Source organism: Semicossyphus pulcher, unplaced genomic scaffold (genome assembly GCF_022749685.1).
Source record: "Semicossyphus pulcher isolate SPU_LCO1_2020_fin unplaced genomic scaffold, fSemPul1.0.p SCAF_20, whole genome shotgun sequence".
In the NCBI taxonomy this organism is placed as follows: Eukaryota; Metazoa; Chordata; class Actinopteri; order Labriformes; family Labridae; genus Semicossyphus; species Semicossyphus pulcher.
The window spans coordinates 9904398-9925263 of record NW_027211694.1 but is presented as its reverse complement, the minus strand read 5'-3'; the positions used below and the strand labels follow the sequence as shown (position 1 = coordinate 9925263).

Below are 20866 nucleotides of genomic sequence, written 5' to 3'. Positions count from 1 at the left end.
ACGTTTTTAAGAATTGTTTGTTTGGGGTAAAGAAAAGACCCATAATATGTTAGGAACCATTCTTCTCGTGCAGAGACAGAGACAGCGGAGAAAAGGCAGAGACAAGTCGAGCAGAGGAAACAAAGCGTGATAATGATGGAGGAATGGATTGCAAGAGCTGGTCAACATGCCAGACTCAGCGGGGGTTTACATCACAACACTGGGCGGAAAGCTAATGAGAGGCCAACTCTCATACACACACACACAGATAGACACACGCACACAAGAGGTCCAAAGTTGAGCCAATCTAAATGATTCAATCAAAAACGTTGGCGTGCAAAAACAGCTTTTAACGAGTCACTGGTGGTGACACGCAACACACGCGCACACACACACACAGTTATATCAGTAATGCACAACAGTATACCCAAAGGCACACACAGAAAAAGTTAGCAAAAAAAGTTGTTGTAGAGACTGCTAAGTAAAAAAGGATGTGTGTTATAGTGTGTGTGTTGAGAGAGACATCAGACATGCAAAATACAGACTGAGAGAGAGAGAGAGGGAGAGAGCATGTCCTTGTATCCAGACTTTCTGTGTGATATACTGCCGTCTGGCCGAACAGTGTGTCCCTGCGTGTGTTTGCGTATGTGTCTGACAGTCAATATCCATTATCATTCATGGCTCATCACACAAACACACACTTATAGGTCTGTACATACAAACACATACAGTAGGGACGCATTGTGTAGCAAGAGACAGCAAGGGTAAAATGACAGCAAGGAGACAGAGAAGGAACTAGACTCATTTTTATTTCCCCTTCTTTCCCTCCGCGTCGTTCTCTCTCCCTCATTTCTTTCCATGTGTCTTTATCTCTCCCTGAGCGCTGCTTTCCTACTTCATTTAGACCGCCGGGCTGTGCGCAGCATCATGTGTCACATTAAAGTTAACTGCAGCAAATATGAGAGACGTGATCACTGCATGCGAGCATGTGTAAACGCGTCATTGCTCATAAATTGAAGGATAAGCTGCACAGATGTCCACTTATGCTGTATTTTACAAAAGATTTAAAGTGTATTCAGTGGCAACACAATCTGCTCTGCAGAATATATTTTTATTGAATAGTTATTAAGGAGTTATCTCTTTCATATTTCTCCTTCTTGGCTCCTCATGCTTTTGCACAAATTTCTACACTTTTTTAACTCACTCTGTGTCACCCCCCACTGCCTGTAATGTATCACATATCAGGTAAATTGTTCCAGGAATTGATTCACAGGACAAAGTGATTTTATCACTCCAGACGTATGTAATAGAGTTAAGGCAACTGGCGATAATATGATCCACACCGGGGCGGTGTTCACTAAAAAGCTATTACATCAGGAGCTCAATATTCACTTGGTTTAACAAGGTTATAGAAAGGTATTATAGGAACATTATTTTTACTGCTGGATTATCTTCTTGTTAAACTTGCCTTGCTTATTGCTTTTGCTGCATTTATCTCTTTCCTCTGTATGAGTGCAAATAGTCTGACTTTGTGAATACATAATGACAGCCCTACTATGCACACCTCGCTCAGCTTCATCACAAGCACTTTATCTATCGTGACTAACGTGTTAACTGTACGATGTGCAGAAAACAAAACCTTGTCAGTCATCTTTATATCTTGAATTTAAAATGTGTAATTTCTAGTTTGGCATTTGATTCACACAGCAGCCCATCAGCTATATTCTGACTTCCTTTTCCACGTGCTGCATTGTTTACAGAAAAATAAACCGTTATTCTTGTGATTTACTTTAACTAACAGGTCTTAAGTTTGCATACATTTCAACTTCATGATGCAGATTAGTAAAAAGTAAAAATGGAGCTTTGTCAGGTCTGTCCTCAAGAGCAGAAGAAACTACTTTTAAAATGCTCGTTTGTTGAACAGAGGTCGGAGCTATCATTTCTGATGCATCCGAGGAAGTCAGGAAATCTGAACGCTGAACGGCTTTCATGACACAGCGTCAAGGGAATTTATCCCAAGTTAAATTTTAGCTGTTAGCTGAACTGTTTAGAGAGATTAATAAGAAGCTAAATCATCGTCAGATGACACTGATGGGAGCCGGGATGTCATTACGGCGCATTACGTTCCACCTGCTTTTGCTCTCCACATGGACTGTTATTACTGTTAATTCCTGCATACGCCTGCTGATATGTGATTGGTCAATATTACTCGGACTACACTTGGCTTCCCTAAAATCCACGTCCCTGCCTACAGATTCTAAATTTCTATGTAAAACTCACAATTTCACCTGAACAAACATTTGTGTAATCCCATTTGAAAGCATTTCCTGTCTCTGTTTGCAGCTTTTAGATATTCCTACAAATATTCTTTCAGAACCTGAACCAGAGGAGATTAATGAGGAAAACATTGGAGGAGGAAAAAAGTATTTTACTCTGAAGGGACCCTCCCTCAGCTCGCCTCCCTCCAGTTTCCCCCTGTGTGTAGAGAAGCACTCCGAGCCCATTAAAAGACGAGTTACCTTACTAAGGACTTCTAAGTTCAATTGAGCGTAAAGTGATGAATGGGAAGCGCATGCACACACACTCTCTCACACAAACGCAACAATGAAGTCAGAAGTGAGTTATAAAGTTATGTACAAAAAAACACACAAGGACAAGTTGGAATTCTTCCAAGCATCTATTGACATAAAAAATACAGAAGCATGCACACACAACTCTAGTGACCACACACACACACACACACACTGTCCGAGCTGAATCAGTAAAAGCACCGACCACATGGACTTTTCACAAAGACCCAGCGTCAGCACCAAACTCTACACAGTCAGAAAAATAACATGAGAGCTGCATCATACTGATCACTTGAGGAGGACAAAGTACCAAATCTTTCTGCTGCTTTCACTGTTTCAGCAGAGACTCTCACAGAGGTCAGGGCTACAAGGCTTCAAATCTTCTTTATTTAAAGCTAAAGAACGCGACAGATTGAACCTTTCTTTATCGTTTCCCTCCTGTTCACTGTCTCCTTCCTTCTATCTTTCCACACACTGGCTTCAGTCTTTTAATGATAGCGTAGGAACATGTGTGCTCTTGCTTCCACACGCACACAAACGCTAAAGGTATCCCCTAATTAAACTGGGTTCACTGGTGAATGTGGGAGTTATATTTCTGTGTGGTCTGAGCTATGTCTGAGATGTGCTGGTGTGTCTGTTACTGTGTCTGTGTGTCTTTCATGTGCTTAATGATGACCATGTCTGTACAGTATGTAACAGGGCCACAGGCCACATCCATTATGCTCCCTGCTGAGCTGAAAGGGAGAGTGTAGGTGGTGTGTGTGTGTCTGTGCTGTTTTTGTCTTTGATCTTAGACATACATACAGCACACACAGACAGCTCCAAGCAGGACATATTGTCCCTTTTTGTTGGCAAGTTATGTGAGAACTTGGTGTTTTTCACATAATTTGATTGGATCCAGGAGGGAGGGAGGGAGGAAGGAGGCCAGGAATGATTTTCTTATGCAGGACAGTGGAACGCTAGAAAGCCTTCAGGATTATAAAGAAGAAGTAGGAAGGCTTCGCCCTTGAGAATACTGCCCAAATGAAACCAAGCAGCCTGCAATAAATCCTGCAGGGGACACGATAATAAACCCCTGTGGTGTATACAGGCGAGAGCCCAGCGGACTCTTACAGTATCACTGAGATGGGGAGTGTACATAGTACACAAGGCAGGACAGATGCTATCACAAGCTATGTTTAGCAAGAAATCATAACAGGATGGTGCCGGGGTGCTGGAGGAATAAATCAGCATAACCAGTCGCAGCAGCGGGAACGGCATGAATGATCAGAGGAGAGTGAGAGAGCCAGCTTGTCACATTATATAAAGTGAGTCAGCTGATAGTGATCAGCTGATGCGACTTCAGTGCTCTGCTTGAGCTAATGTGACGCTCCGCAGGTTCACTTCACCCTCCCTCCGGGCTCCATCCTCTATGCACATGTTGTGATCGTATCACAAAAACTTTCCACACTGTGTGTCCCCTCCATCGCTGCTGCAGCCGCGTCTGTTTGTGTTTGTGGTACAGAATAACTTTTTATTATTATATTGGCTTTTGCTTTTATGAGATAGGACAGCTAAAGAGAGGCAGACCGGGAGTCGAACCTGCGATCAGTGCGACGAGGACTGTAGCCTCTGTTCATGGGGGGCCTGCTCTACCAACTGAGCAACCAGAACAGTATAACTCTTAATAATGGGGACCAGTAGCCCTGATCATTAAGATGGATACATTTTGTGGAAGAAAAAGCCATGAGTGTCCCGAGAAGTTTGATCACACGAGTCATACAATGATTCTATTAACTCCCTAGTTGACCGACAGAAAAAGAATTGATATTTCTGTTATTTGATTAGCAAAATAATGGATATACTTAAGTCGGCAGCTAACAAAGCGAGGTGTTCCCTTCTGTTTGATAAAGAAAGTTGTGGAGTTTCACAGAGTACGGGAGAAGACGTTACTGTAAAAGCGAGAGAGAGAATACAGAGGTTGAAAGGAGATGAGGTGAGGACAGATCCGCTGAGCTTTCACCGGCGAAGGAAGAAAGAGACAAATGAATTTCATTCTCATCTGTCGTGATTAATAACCCCGTTAGCCTTTTTAATAGTCCTCCTCAGCTCTTTCCTTCTATCTCTCCTCTCCTGCTCTGTCTCTTTTTGACCCGTCAGCTAAAATGTGCTTTAGTCAAATCAAATATGTTAAATACCAACAAAAGATGAGTTGGTAACCTTTCCTCCGCTCCCCCCTCCCCTCCTTATCTTAATTACTTTCATTTTCTATTTCACCTTTCTGTTTCTCCAAGTTAAGTTTGTCTTTTTATAGCTCGTGGGTAGCTGTTTCAATAGTGCTACTATGGAAACGGCAGGTATTTAAGCTCATCCTGTTTGGGTGTCGTGGTGGCATTGATACGGTATGATTAATCATATATAACCAATAAGGATTCAGGACGTCAGGGTGCCGGGGTTTGACCTAAAATCTGAGGTCACTGAAAGCCGTCAGAGGGTCCACATAAAATAGTCAGTTTCAGCAGTATGGCTGTACAAACACTTAAGTCATACAGCGGAACCAGAGATCTCTAGTTGCCATAGTTCCCTTCTTTTCCTGCTATTTTTAGTTTATAAACTTCTTAAGGAAAACTTTCACATGGCACATACACACACTAATCCTGGAAGTACACGCCATGATACCTATGATGTCATTTTTACTGACTTGCAACAGTCATACAAAAAATAGCAGTACTCATTCACCTTTTCCCAAGTATGTCTTTGTTTTGTGTTTGTGAATATCAATTCAGTTTGTCCTGTTCATGCTTAAGAGGTGGTTTCCTGCTTTCTTTAACAGTCATACGTATCAGTCATGTTAAATGTTTGCTCTGGAAAATGTAAACAAAAGCAGCGTGCAGTTAATCGCTTCGTCTGACACCTTCCCCCCGCCAGTGGTTTCAGGCATTAAAAATAGCTATAAAGAAATAATCAATCTTGTCGCTGATGGTCTGGTTTGCTTTTGTTGGTCATATAGAGTAATCAGAATTAATTTCAGTCTGTTTCATGAGGGGTAAAAAACTCCTCACAGCAGCTTTAAGTTATATCTAGAACATATTTTATCTCAGGCTGCACAGCGGTGCAGTGGTTAGTGCTATTGCCTCACAGCTAGAAGGTTCGGAAGAAGTGTGTGGAGTTTGCATGTTCTCCCCGTGCATGTGTGTTTTTCCTCCGGGCTTCCTCCCACAGTCCAAAGACATGCTTGTTCATTGGTGAGTCCCGTAGGTGTGAATGTGTGCATGAAAGGTTGTCTGTCTCTGTGTCAGCCTGTGATTGACTGGCGATCAGTCCAGGTGTAACCCCGCCTCTCACCCAATGACAACTGGGATTGGCTCGGGTGCTCCCGCGACCCTGAACAGGATAAGCGGTGTAGATGATGGATGCCTATTTTATCTGAAGACGAAAATGTGTGAGGTAAAAAATGTGGTAAATCAGACACATAGTGGAATTAAACTCACACAGGAAACATGTTTTTAATACACATTCAGGTATAATGATCCTTGAATATACACCATGTGTTGTTTACTGTGGGGGAATCTGCTGTTAAACATAACTGACATATCACTTACAGTGCTCCTAAGTCTATGGACAACTTCAATATGATTTCCCATTTTTGTCCAACACACAACACACACACACGAACACACAAACATGTCAGTGTTTTCCAATTGTATCTCTGTTTCTCCATTTTCACCGCGTTGCGCTCTGGTCTCGCTCCAATGGACATTAACCAGGGGAGGAATGATGGAGCAATTCTCGACACACGCGCAAACACGCACAGTCATTCACGGACGGGGCTTTTCCAGCGCTCTGCGGGGAGATAGAGTGGTGTGTTTGCTTCTGATAGGAGCAATACAACCAATTCAACATGGAGAGAGAGCGAGAGAGAGAGAGAGAGAGAGGCTTTGGCTTTTTTTATTTGTCTTCTAGGAGAAACTTGCTGTGTACAAAATGTTAGAGATTGAAGAAGAGAGAGAAACAGCAGGACATGGAAGTAATTCTGCTTCACAAGTAGTGAATCGATATTTCCTGGTGATGCTAGTGCATATCAGTGCTGCTGTGTTCCTAATGGTTTACCCATGCCAGGGTTGCTATGCTATCAGATACTGGTCTGTTGAGCTGAAAACAAACAAGTATTTTGCCTTTAAATGCATAAACATCAGGTGATTCCCAGCCAGAGAATTCAACCTCCTTCTGTTTCTAACATTTTTTGTGTCGTTTAAGCTTTAAAGTTTCCCTCAGCTTCCTTAAACTACATCTCCCACACTTTCATGGCTTTTGGCCCATCGAGCATCATATCTGTGGAGACCTTATGTCAACAATATGGGCACATACACACTCACACAGTGTTTGATCTCAGTAGGTAAAGAGCTTGGAGGCACAAGCCAGCCCCCTCTCACACACAGCATGGATCCAAAATTGTCCCTGTGTGCGCGCGTGCGTGTGTGTGTGTGCGTATTCTCATACTGCTGTCGTTGTAAAAACTGCTTAAAATTGTGCTTATTAAGGATTTTGTTACCGGTTCGACATATAAGTTCAAGTTTGTGTATTTTAGCTGGTCTTTGATCGAGAGTTGCTTCAGTATTTTGTTTATTTATTTGTCCTTGAGGTTTCTCTCATGTTCGCAACTGTCTCTCTCCTTCATCCGGTCCCCTGAACAAAACAACCAGCAAGTTTAAACAACATCTTTAGCTGAACGTTGGTGCTCAAAGGATAAGGAATAAACAGGGAATACTGGGAACACTATAATTGATCCTTCGCTGAGCCCCTCCCTTGAACGGCCACTGTCCAATCCTACGTTAGCAACCGTAACTAGGAGCGGGAGGCCTGTCAAGCTTTCAATACAAGGAGAACCACTTTGCATCGCTTTTCCGATGCCAAAAACTCAAGAGGAGAGATGTCGGTCAACTGATCTCGGCTTTGTTGTTCCTGTATATGATTGTCCTTAACATGAATTGTCCAGACGTGGGGTGCCTGACGCTTTTGCCTCCATTTTTATGTCCTCTTCATTCTCAAGTCTCCGCTGACACATTATATTCATATACGTAGCTTTCTAATGCGCATTGTTGTCCTTTCTGTCGACTTCTCTCTGATATTTGGGAACTATTTTTCCAGAAATTTGCTATTATTTCCCTTTGAAAATCTCTCACTGTTATAGTTGAAAATGCCATAATGCTTCCATGCCAGTGTGAAAGCTTGACAGGCAACAGTTACCAACGGGGGCGGGACTTAGCGGAGGGTCACTCGTACTTTCTGGACTCTCATTTGGATAGCCGCTGTGTGAAGTGTCTCTAGTTCAGGTGTCTCCACCAGGTAGCTCTAGCTTGCGGCCTGGATTTTAGTAGCTCGCCAAGAGGTTCACAGACTATGTACAAAAAATCTGCAGACAATAAATGCACCTTGAAAGCCTCTTCCCACTTCAATTCAATCAAACACACTGATGTCCGGCCCCCTCCAATACAAAATAATAGGATAGGCCGATAAGCTGTCAATAAGAAACGGTGATGCTCCTGGCAAGTTCGTCAACGTCTGAACCTAACCAATCACAGCAACCTCCATCGTCAGGTCGGGTCAGTCATGTTGTACGCTAGTTGAGCTAAAGTGAGGAGCTCGGTGCTGTTAGCCTGTTAGCCAGATTTATGAAGGACAATGAACGTGGCCACGCCAAGAAAAAGCAGAAAACTTTTTCCACTGGGAGTGGGAAAGCAAGTGTGTTTGCCTCATCTGCAGTACCAGTGTTTCAGTTGACAAAAGAACCAACATGGGGCGCCACCAGTGATTACAGCGATGTAATGCAAGTAGCTCTTGGCCTCTTTCATTTTTTCAATGTAGGTTTCAGATGAAAAAAGGTTGGAGACCCCAGCTCTAGCTGGTCATTAAAGGATAGGTTGATTCCTCAGGAAGTGAGCACATTGACCCCAGTACGACTCTCTTTATTTATTTGTCTGTGTTATCTCAAACCTCCCTTTCTCCCGCGTCCTTCTGTTCTGCAGTCAGGATAATTGATGGGAGCACAGACGGCAGCGACGGAGACACGAAGGCGCAAAAGGAGAACAACAAATGGACTAAAAAGGAGACGAAGGAGAAAGAAAGCCAAGGGAGTTTTGGATATGGACAAGAAAGGGGATGTAGGAGTAAGAAGAGGGGAGGGAAGTGAATGAATGTGCTAACATGCACATGTCTACAGGAAGGATTGTGATGAAGAAAGCGATAATGATGAGGGGGATTCTGCTTATTTTGTCCAGGAAAGCATCTAGCATCATGCACAGCAGCTTCAGTTCTACATTCACATTCATGCTTCTGTCTGCACACCACCTATCAGTCTCTATCTCTTCCTTACAAGTCAGCACGATCATCCCAAGTGGCATATTAGATGACTAACACACACACACACACACACACACACCATGAGTCATGCGATGAGTAAAAGAGTATAGTAATCTATCTTGTCCTGTCAGTTTAGCGAGCAGCTTCTCTGATCTTGATGCACTACAGTGATCTGTGTGTTTGTGTGTCACTTCACTTTGTCTTCATTTGTACCTCTGCTCCTGTGTGTGTGTTTGTGTGTGTAGCTGCATGTGCAAGTGTGTGTACATGTAAGAGGGAGAGAGAGTGAGACTAATGCATGAGCGGTACGGTGTGTGCGTGGGCGTGCATGTGTCTCAGGAGAAGTCGTGATAAGTCAGCACACACACACCTATGAGCACTCACTGGAGAGGGAGACAGGGAGAGTGTGTTGTTAGCTGGGATGGAGGGATGACTGGAAACAGGGGAAAAAAGCGATATTTCTTTACTCTTTCACCTTGGCTTTATCTTTCTCCTTCTCTGTACACTTCATACATTATCTTTCTCTCTTTTTCTTCCTGCCGTCTTCTCCTTTGTTTCTCTCCTCTCTCAAGGGTACCAGTTGCCTTCCCCTCAGAGACCAGCTAGCATACACACTCATTAATGCACACACTCGCTCACACACACACTGGCTGTCTATATGAGATGATTTATGCTCCTGTGTTCTATTATTTTTAGACCAATTACTCTCCTTCTTTCTCTCCCCTTCTCTTTTGTCTACATCTTTCTAACGCTCTCCTTTTTTTCCCTCTTCTTTCCACACCTCCGTCTGTGTTTGCAGACTATTTTTAATGTGTATTTTATCTTTAATCTGGGTGCCCTCCCACACAGGTCACTCTAACTTTACTCTGTGGACGTAAGACTGAATTTATTGGTGCGTGTGACCTGTCCGGTGCATGCTGGGATAGGCTTCGGACCTTGTAACCTATAAAAGAAGCAACAGATGAATGAATTATCCATTTAAAGAAAACTAAAAGCTTGATGTTCGCTCCGTTGCTGTCTGCTTGCGCCGAGCTATCGAAGCAAGCGCGCTGTTTTGTGTACGGAGAGGCTGAACCTGGAGGTGGACAGATTACAGGCTTCTGTGCGTGAAAGTGAGAGAGAGTGACAGAGGAAGAAATAAATAGCATGTGACATTCTCCGTGTGAGATAAAGAGAAATGGAGATAGCATGAGACGTGTGTCTGTGTGCGGAGAGAGTTAGCAGTTAGCATGTGACAGTCTCTCAGGGAGAGTTGCTCATCTGTATTGTCAGTCTCGGTACAGGGCTGTTAGCTCTGTCATGTAACATTTAGCCGTCTATCTTTGCGTCCTAACACACGTATCAAACACTGTGCATTGACTCACATTTAGTTACATCTTCCCCCTGAAAAAAAATATACTGGACGCAAAAGTCCGACAGGCAAAACTGCATGTAACTATGAGCAGCCGTCGACAGGTTGTTTGTCACCGTTTTTGTCACATGCACACAAACACAGCCCACATTAACCTTTCTGTATGTCAACTTCTTTCTTCATGTCTTCTTTCCTTCCTTCTTTATCTGGTAGCTACAGCGCCTGTTGCCTGGAAACAGGAGTTTTTCTCTTTCTGTAAACTTTTATATTAGAAGGCTGAAGGAAACAAAAGACAGAAGGAGGAGAAAAGAAATGTATTTATTAAAGCAGAATTTACATTAACAACATTTTAAGTCTAAAAATCATGTGACAAAGATTAATCCCCCACATTACCACACATAGGCCTACACAGTAGGAAAACACTGGCTTTTTAGTAAGAGGCTCAGCATATTTGCAGCATGTGGAAGTGTTAGGGTCAAGAGTGCACAGCAGGCGCTGGCTTTGTCGTTGCATAAGGTCATCTCTCTTCTTTCAAGTGTCAAAGGTTACTAATGACCATAACACAATCTCTCTCAGTGTGTCTCTCTCCCTCTTTCAAGTGTAATCCGTAATCAAACATAATCCTTTCCCAGAGGCGCACAGATTGGATCTTAGGTCTGTTAATGAGACTGGTGTTGATTGTGTGAGGTTGACGTGTTCAAAGCATGTTTGCAGTGTGTTTGGATTTGTTTCCTTTCAGCTATGTGTCTTCAAGGGACACTCAAGTGGCATTAGTAAAGGTGTGGTGGACAAAGTATGCTTTTGGTTCAGGGTATAAAAACAACCCTGCATCAGAAAGGCCTAAAAGAGGCAGGAATATTTCAAACAAGCAGCAGATTAGCTAAGAGTGGCGGGTTTATGGGAGGAGCATCCCCTCAGAGATGTTAGCAATGTGAATGAAAATCAGTAAACAGGGAATATGTTTGTTGCAAACTGGATAGCATAAATATCAGGCGCATGCTCATCTCCATGTGGTGTTTCTCATGTGCTTACAAGACATATCAGGGACAACATAAGCAGTCATCTCCACAGCTTGGCCTGTCTGTGTTTGAACTGCAGTGTACCAAGGACAGGCTGAACAACACGTTTTCAGATTGGCAGGTTTGAGACGTCACAAACCTAAGGAGCCAATCCTGTTAATGGATTTTGCAGACTCGCTACTGACTACTAACGTTAACATTACTACTGCTAATTACTACATTTCAAGCTAGCTAAGTTTCAACAAGTTGCCACTAAACGATGGCAGAGACAGGTTTTGTTTTCACGACGGAGGGGGTGGTTGGAAATCTGCAAAGTGGGCGGGGACTGTGCAGAGTCAGGAATTTTTAATGAGGCAGAAGGAGGAGATGCCTTTGGAGGATTTTTACAAGGTAATTAAACATATTTTGCAGGCACAATTGATTACTTCAAGCAGAGCATTTCAGATGTCTTAAAACATGACTGGAGCTGCTCTTTAAACAATTTCTCTCTGTAATAATGTTAGAGGGCTCAAAGGGAATATTCCTACTAATAAGGACAGCTGTACCCTAATTCTTTGCCTTTGGTCAGAGCTCCCTGAGGGAAAGCTTCCCCAGCTTTGGGCCCTTTAGGTGTGTGCAGACTTTGTTTCATTTCACCGGCTGATTTAACCCTTTGACACTCCAGCTAATGAAATTGAGATTACCCCACGACCAGAACAACTACAGAAGGAGAGGATGAAGTGAGTAGCGCCGGCGATAAAAGAAAAGCGAGGTAGAGGAAGAAACAAGCAATTTATCAGCTGTCCAGCGACTAATCCCAACCCAAACTCCAATCTCACATATTGCACTTAGACTCCCTCTGGTCCTTTTACAGTTAGAAATCCCAGCTGGGTTGATGTTAAAACAGTATTCGACTTTTGGTTGGAGTTTTGTTCTGACCTTTGCCCTTCTATCAGGGAAAATTGAGTAAAATCAACTGTTTCTTCCACTTTATTGATGTTTTATTTACACTCTGAGGCCTGTTCCAGCATGCAACGGGAGTGAGAGGAGGGAGAAGAAACGCTTTACCATCCTTACTCGCAGAGCCCAGGGCAGCTGACAGAGATGATTGACAATATATCAGGCTTTACAACCTGTGTGCTATCAAAGTTTAACAGCGCTTAAAGGACCTCTCTCATAGTGGATGTTAAGAAGGAAAGTATTGCTTCACTTTGCCCACCCACGTTATAAATGTAAGTACACTCTTTAACCTCTAGGCTCTCCTCTCTGCTCGCCTCCTCCTCTGTCTTGAGTGACTATAAAATCTGATAACTTGATGTCCTTGCAGAGAAAAGATGGAGGGTTGAAATCCTTCTCTTTGCGGCATTTATCTGAGTCAAAACTATCGTCTTAAATACTGAAACTGTGACCCAAGAGCTGGTGTTTTTCTCTGTCGTGGGTTTCACATCAAAAGTTAACATGACATTATTAATCTCCTGCTCTTCTCTTGAGCGTTGTCAGCTTTCATTATACGTCTTTATTCTTCTCCAAGCTGCAGCAATTACAACAACGCAGGGGGAAAAAATGCAGATTAATTCTTGCTTACTGACCCGAAACTTGACCTCAAATTTCAAGCTCCATCGAAAAAATCTATTAAACCCTCATTGAGGGAAAATAATGCGTACGCCATAATTATGATGAGTTTCACATCTGCTGCGCATCTCGCATAAAAAGGCTCTAAAACACCCGCTGGAACTGACAGTACCCTTCTCAAATACTTAGACAAGTTAGTGTAAACATTGTGTTGTTGAAAGCAACAGAATGACGCGCTAAAGTTTCGCATACGACGTAAAATTAAAGACTCAACTGGTGGAAAGTGGCAAGTATGTGACATGAATCACTGGCACACACGAACAAACGGGCAGACACGTTGTTGCACACAGAGGCGCACAATAAGAAGTCTGGATGCTGACAGAAGAGTAGTAATTAGGCCTATATGTGCGGTGGATATTCTTGGTACAATACTGATCAGTGTCATCAATTTGTGTGTGTGTTAGTGTGAGAGAGAGAGAGAGAGAGAGAGACTGCTGCAGCAGCACACAGTTTCCATGGTAACGTTGGATCCCATCTTGGTCTCTATGGTAACTTCTGGTTGGCACCCACAGAGAAAGAGAGAGAGAGAGAGGGGAGGGAAGACGTGGAAGTGAGGGATGAGGAGGAGAAGAGGGAGAGAGAAGGAGAAAAGAGCGCCTAACTTTGCTAAATGTCAGAAGAGGAGTCAGGAGAGGAGTTATTGTTGAGTTTTATTCTGGTTCAAAATGTAGAGTGTGATGTTTCTGGGTAATTTTGAGCACATATTTTGTCATTTTATTAAAGCTTTTTTCATTATCGTGGTGTTTAGTTATAATACACTTACACAGATCTACACTTGTCATAACAAAGGCTTTTGCAGACCAAGTCCATATTTTTCGTATGTTTGTTTTTAATCCATCATCTGATAAAAATCGTTACGCACAGAAACCTTGCGCAATATGTCCGATGCCTTTTTATTTTCTATCCGAAAACTCGCAATATGAGCCTCCCTGTCCACTTCTGCCCTGTCCCTCTCCCTTGTTGCAGACGTACACTCACCAGCCACTTCATTAGGTACACCTGTAAAATGTAATCCAGTTACTGCCATGGATTCTGCTTTTATGAAGTTTTTGTTGACTTTTGTTTTGTTTAGAGTCATAAGTGTGTAAATGCGATTATGTTTATTACTCAGGCCATAGTTAAATGTGTTGTACTGAACTAAATTATATTGAGATGTGTCTCTAAATGTTTGTCCTCCCTATTAGGGGGCCAGAGTATTAGAAACACCTGTGAATAAAATGCAGCTCAGTACAGCCTCCCCACCAATTATGACCTTGACGCTGAAGTATCATTGAATTAACAAGGTTATGACAGGCAACATACTTACATTAGATTTTTCCGGTTTACCTAATAATGTGGCCGGCAAGTGCACGTGTCCTGCAGGTTACGCCTCATTTTCTTCACTCACGTCATCGTTTAGCTGCCTAGAGCACAATCACTCATCTACTGCCTAATCTTTAGTGCATTCTTTGTTTTGCAGGCAGCACCTAGCATCCCCAAGCTGTTCTGCAATCACCTGCAACAATCGGTCTTTGGATTCCGCGTCTTTGCATCCGTATTGTTTGGTAGATTCATCATAAAGTGCTTTGTGCTGGGATATGAAGCGAATGTTTGCATGTATGGTGGCTCTGAGTGGCCAAACGAGTCTCTAAAGGCTTTTGAAGATGCAGAAAATCGAACCTGTTCTGAAAACTTTAATGACGGATGAAATTTTCGGATTCGGTGGGTAAACGTGATTGACACAACGTGAGGTTGTATTTCTTTTTCTTCGTTTTTCACAGGAACATTTTACTTTCCTCAGAATGTGTTTTGATAACCTTAGATTTAAACACAAAATCTGCACTATTATATGACTGCGTGTGTATCTTGACCCCTCTGACTTCTCTTAAGTGATGTTCCCAGATCTAGCAGTTATCTTAGTGAGTGCTTTTCCTTTCAGAAATGATGGCAAAAGGTACAAAAACAAGTGTGTGTGGGAGCTCCAGGTCCATTTTATTCTCACAGCTTTACAGTACTGTATTTATTCTTCTCCTGTGCAGCAGTTGCATCATTAGCCTCCTAATAGGACGTACACTTGCAATGTACACAACTCCAAACCGTGTACTCGGTCTCACTGTGGTTGCTGCATCTGAATAAATCATTAGCGGATGTTGTGTGTACAGTCGCACAGAAATGTTTCCTGTCTAAGCAGAAAAAGTTCTTCTGTTTACAAGGCGGCGAGGAGCTCAGACTTGCAGCATTACAAGAGTTGGATTTGGGAGTTTAATTTTCAAATGAAACAATGACATAAGCTGGTTTTACTCCTGTTGTTTTATGGTTGAGTTGTTGGTACAGCATAGGTTCAAAACTGCTTGAAAGACATGCACACGCTCAACACACCATGATGTGTCTGTGTGTTTTCTTTCAGAAACAGCTTGATGGCTAATCCGGTCTTGCAGCACACACACTCACACACACAGAAGGTCACGGCGAATGGAAACATTGTCCGCTGCATGGTAGAATGTCGATACCATAATCTGATTGGCCTAGCTGATGGATAGGCGGTTTGGTTGACCTATCACAGTTAACTGAATTATCGCTCCCACATACTCACCTTTCTGTCCGTCCATCAGCCTTCCTCTCTGTCTCTTTAGTCTGACTCTCTCATCCATCCACCTCTCCTCTTTCACTCTCTCATCTTTTCTGTCTCGTTTCTCTCCAGTCACTAACAAGATTAGTCGTGCCCCTTATGGATTTTGCCCTTTATGGGGGCTGTACGAACGGAAGGAAAGAAGGACGAGAAGTGTATCCGTGTGTGTGTTTGTGTGTGTGCGTCAGGCTGAGCTGTTCCTACCAGATGTTTTTCTCTGTTTTATTCATCTGAGCGCCGCACTGTCTGCCTGTCACCGGCAGATACACAGCCCGGGTGTGTGCGTATGTGTGTGTGTTTTAAAGAGAGAGAGGAAAGGAGAGCTTTTGTGTATTTGAAAGGGAGGTGTGTGTGTGTGTGTATTTGTTAAATTAATTACTTCCGACTATTTATACTCACTGTGTGTTGGAGGGTCGGCAGGAGCCGTGATGAATATAAATAAAATAAAAATTAATTCCCCAGGCTCTGAAACTGTTGCACACACACACAGAAGAGAAGACAGGTGTTTAATGTGAAAATCTAAACAAAGTAAAGCTGGATACTTTTCTGCCAATAAAGCCCGCTGGATGGACTTGAATAGCAATGAGAGGAGGTTAGAGAGACACAGACGAGAAACAAAACAAATTAAAGAGAGCTTTCCGAGCGGCCCGTGCAGGTGCAGAATCCTCCACCTAAAAACCAACCTTGCCTTTCAAGTCATCTGTCAATCAAAATGTGCAAATCCTCCGTATTATAATTCACTTCAGTCCTTTATCTGTCAAGCTTCTTGAGCATCTCAAAGTGTGGGAAAAATCACTTCCAAATCCCAGTTTGTATGATAATCACATCATTAAGAACATTATGTCAAAGCATGCTTCTTTTATCAATATCCAGGAGTCTAGTCTGGATCAGCTGAGAGTATAATGCCATGAAAACATGTACAAATATGACCACAGCTGTCATGGCTAAACAGTGGCTAAATGCACGACTGACCTCATGGTCCAGTGTCTGTGTGTGTGTGTGAGTGCCCTAACAGTACTTAGACAGAGTCTTCATCCCTGCTAAGGAAGTTGTTTGTTTAGCTGGACACACTTTAAACTCACATCTGCTTTAAGAGATCAAATCTTAATGCAGCCAATGTATACAAGAGCCAATCCAACACTAACATGGACTTTACTCTTTACTCACTTTATACAGGCCGTTATTTATGTAAAACACCTTTGAAGTAGAGCAGCTCCAGTCATGTTTTAAGACATCAAATGCTCTGCTTGAAATAATAAATTGTGTCTGATAGATTTTTTCTGCAAAATATGTTTAATCTTGTAACCTTGTAAAAATCCTTTACTCACCCACTATGCAGATTTCCAAACGCCCCCTCGGTCGTGAAAACAAAACACGTCTCTGCCATCGTTTAGTGGCAACTTGTTGAAACCCAGCTAGCTTGAAATGTAATATTTAGTAGTAGTAACGTTAACGTTGGTAGTCAGTAGTGAGTTTGCAAAAATTACGATGACGGTTACAGCTGGCTCGCACATCACCGAAGTGGTTGCCATAGGTTACACATAATGATATTCATAGCGTCACTCCGTCCATTAACAGGATTGCCTCCTTAGGTTTGTGACGTCTCAAACCGGCCAATCTGAAAACGTGTTGTTCAGCCTGTCCTTGGTACACTGCAGTTTAAAAGCAGACAGGCCCAGCCATGGAGATGACTGCTTATGTTGTTCCTGATATGTCTTGTAGCACATGAAGAACACCACATGGAGATGTTTACAAGGTTAAACACTTTATTTTCACTAGAGGGGGTCTTTAAACATTCAGCATCTTTAAAATAAAGGCTGTATTACTAACTTACTAATTACTATATTAGTAGTTGTTTCCCTTTTCATGTAGCCCCTCCTTGTTAGAGGCAATGTTGCTTGCAGAGAAAAAATTTTAAGATAGCTTGTAATCTCGCTTTTATATCCTTTTAGTGCGATAATGTAACATAATGAGGAGATTCATATTTTTATAGGGCAATGCACAGGTAAATATGCATGAATAAGAAGGTTGCCTACAACATAAATAGCATCTGCTAATGCTATGCTAGCACAATTATATATATAAAATTGTCTTTCCTAACGCTAACATTGTGTGAAGCTATTTTGGTAAACTTGGACACATACAGAAGCTGTGTCCCTCCAGCCTCAGGTTCAGCTGACTGATCCCATAGGGGGATGAGATTTTGAGCCTGGCCTTGTGTCCCAAACCTCTGGCCCTTTGTGCATGTATGTCCATGGGAAAACAGTGGGAACAGGAGGAGGAGCCGGGGATGAGACGGATGGATGGATGAATGGATGGAGATAATTTTACAATGTCATAATCTGTATGCACCTCAAAGGGACAGAGAGAGAGAGGGAGTGGACAAATAATATTTCCGATTACATAATGTTTTCTGCTTTATTTACACATGACTTTAATACCTTTGCTCCATTTCCTCAGTCTCACTTCTGTATTAAAAAAAATAGAAAGCAAATATGGCGGCTGATTAGGTGGATGATGAATTGCTTGGAAGTTTACGACGGCCTAAAAGATCCTCTTTCTCTGTCTCAAGGCCATTCCAGGACATTTCCCAGGACCCTCTTAGGAGGGGTCAGAACTATCACAACAATATGAGTTGCTTGTGAGTGTGTGTGTGTGTGTGTGTGTATGCATTCGAGTATACACAACATGCACACACACACATTCATTCCTCTCTTTAGACAGTAGCCTCTTAGGACAGGAAGAGAGTCGCTTTTATTAAATAACCAAAATACTTAGATTGTGTGCACGATTACAAGTTAGACAAACACATGTTCACACGCATGCAACAGAAGCCACACAAACAGTGACAGGACAGCTTGTTCTGGTCGATAAAGTCTGAGCAGTGGAGGAGAAAGAAGCCAGCGCTTTTGCTACTCACAAGTCACACACAGGATCGATGTAGGCACAAATAAATAAAGTCATGAATGAATGTGTGTAACTGCTCTTATCACTCTACCTACTCCTGCCAGGACGAATGAATGAACCCGTCTTGTTTGTTTGCCTCTGCAGGAGCGCGTGGAGTACCTGTTCCTCATCATCTTCACGGTGGAGGCTTTCCTGAAGGTAATAGCGTACGGCCTGCTCTTCCACCCCAACGCCTACCTGAGGAACGGCTGGAATCTGCTCGACTTCATCATCGTAGTCGTGGGGTGAGTTGACAGAAAACGCATCCGAAAACATAAAAGCTGTGAAACGTCTTTTGATGCTCCTCTCTTACTCCAAGTGCTTTGGCAAGAGGGAAATGACAAAGATAGCAAGTCCTGTAAAAATTGTACTTCACCGTCTCTTTTGAGAGCTAACACGTTTTAAAACATCAGCACATCACTGGCAAACTAATCACAGCACCTTTGCATAATTACTGTCAACAAATGAAACTACAGCCAGCACAATTGGCAGCTTCGGTGTAATGCCAGAGGTACTCACAGTGCTAGCCTCTTTCACATTTCCCATGAACACCTTTGATTCCTGCAGCAACAACAAGAAAGCAGAACGCACTTCCTCTGATCTCTGCTTAAAGTAACAAATTCACTTAAGCTTTGATGATGAAAATTGTTTCCTTTTTTCCCTCAATCTGTTGGCACAAAGTAGATTTAAATCAAAAGGCCAACACAGGAAATATGTGCTGTTGTTTGGTTTAATACTAATCAGTCTAAGAGGCATTTGATTAATATTAAAACAACTTTAAAAAATAAGTTTTGCCGTAGAACAATCCTCCTTCACAGTGAATCAGTGAAGCTGCAGGCCTGCAGTGTGTTGGTGAAGGCTAAACTGATTAGCTTGTTAGATGCTGATAGCAAAGCTCTGCTCTGTTTTTCTTTATCTGCAACTCAGCAACATAGCCCATCTGCTAAACCCTCTGTGCCTGTGGCCTGTGTCTGTCTGTGTGCCCGCGTGCATATTTGTGTGTGTGTCCTGCCTGCCAGCTGTGCTTTGTGTACAATATTGTGTGAGGGTAATGGCACAATAGCCAGTGGACCTGACAGTTACATTAATGCCATAAAAATGGTCTAATTGACCGTGTGCGTATGTATGTGTGTGTGTTTGCGTGCGCATGCTAGAGAAGTAGACAGCAAGAAGGCACCCCTCAGCCTGAAGGAAGGCACACACACACACTCATCGCAAGTGAAGTGTTCACTCACATTAGCCATCACTAACTGAAAGTGGTTGGCTTCACCCCATAGACAAACACACACACACTCACACACACACACAGACTTCCCATCGGCTGGCATCAGTGTGCCAGTGCCCCTGGCATAAACACAACCTTTACCACTCTTCTGCTGTTATCTACCCTCTCTGTCTGCCTCTCTCTCTCGCTCTCTTTCTGCCTCGCTCTGTCTCTTTCTTGAATCACTGCTTCTGTTGTGGTGCGGCAGAGTTTAATTGTGAATAAAACAGTATTCGCTCCATCGAGGAAATTGTTGTTTTTTTTTACCTTGCAACCCTGCCACAGGGAGGTCAGAAGGTCAAATACAAGCTGCATCTCTGGAAATGGCCGGGGTCAGTGTCTTGCTTGAGGACACTTGAGGAGTGCTGGTGCTTGCTGTTCTGGCAGATAAAACCTGGATGACCTGTCAGGTTTCCTACTGTAAAAATATGGTCCTGTTGAAAACTCAGTGATAAGAATAATGAAGGTGATCTTCATCTGTAATCATGATCTGTTCCCTTACCCCAGTCAAGCTGTTTTACTTGCCTGAACATAACCATCACCTTAATAGAGGGGGAGCAGATAAAAGACATTTGAGTTGCAAATTTGTCATTCTGAAAGGCTTTTATTTACACCTACTTTGTCATTTACATATAAGAGCATGTGGAAATGACAATCTCAGGACACACAGATTCAGGAGATGTTGAGCTGTGACAGCACTGCTTCCGTGTGCGCATGCATGAGTCGCTGTCTTTGTGCCTGTGAGTGCCAAACTGCCAGCCTGCATGTGTGTATGTGTTTCTGTGAATGGATGAGAAGTGACAGGGTTCGCTCCCTCTGGAATGTTCACCATATGGGCGAAAGAGCTTGTACCTGGTGGCGAGCAGCCTCAGAGGCACACACACACACACACACACACACACACACACACGCACACACACACAGATGTTGGAGCCTATGCTCTTGCTGACACTTACCTTTATTAGTGAAGGTTGGGTGAGATCACAGGCTGTATGCATGTGTGTGTGTTTATGTATGTGTACATTTTGAAGTGGAACTATATGGACTCTCTCTGAAATCGGTGCTTTCCAAAGCTCTCCTTCTTCACCTCTCTGTCCTCCCTCTTTGCTCTTCACGTGTCTTATACCCCTTTCCCACCCAAATTAGCCTGTTGACACAGGTTTTTCAGACTCGGAAAGA

The 20866-nt window shown here is 42.9% G+C and overlaps 1 protein-coding gene across 1 annotated transcript in view; it reads left to right on the top strand.

Annotated features, from left to right (window-relative positions):
* The window catches only part of cacna1c (calcium channel, voltage-dependent, L type, alpha 1C subunit), a 214659-nt gene that overhangs the window by 108455 nt on the left and 85338 nt on the right, over nt 1–20866 (top strand). The window contains exon 4 of the mRNA XM_069670681.1: nt 18529–18668. Within this exon, the coding sequence (XP_069526782.1) occupies nt 18529–18668 (140 nt within the window). The remainder of the gene's footprint in view (nt 1–18528; nt 18669–20866) is intronic.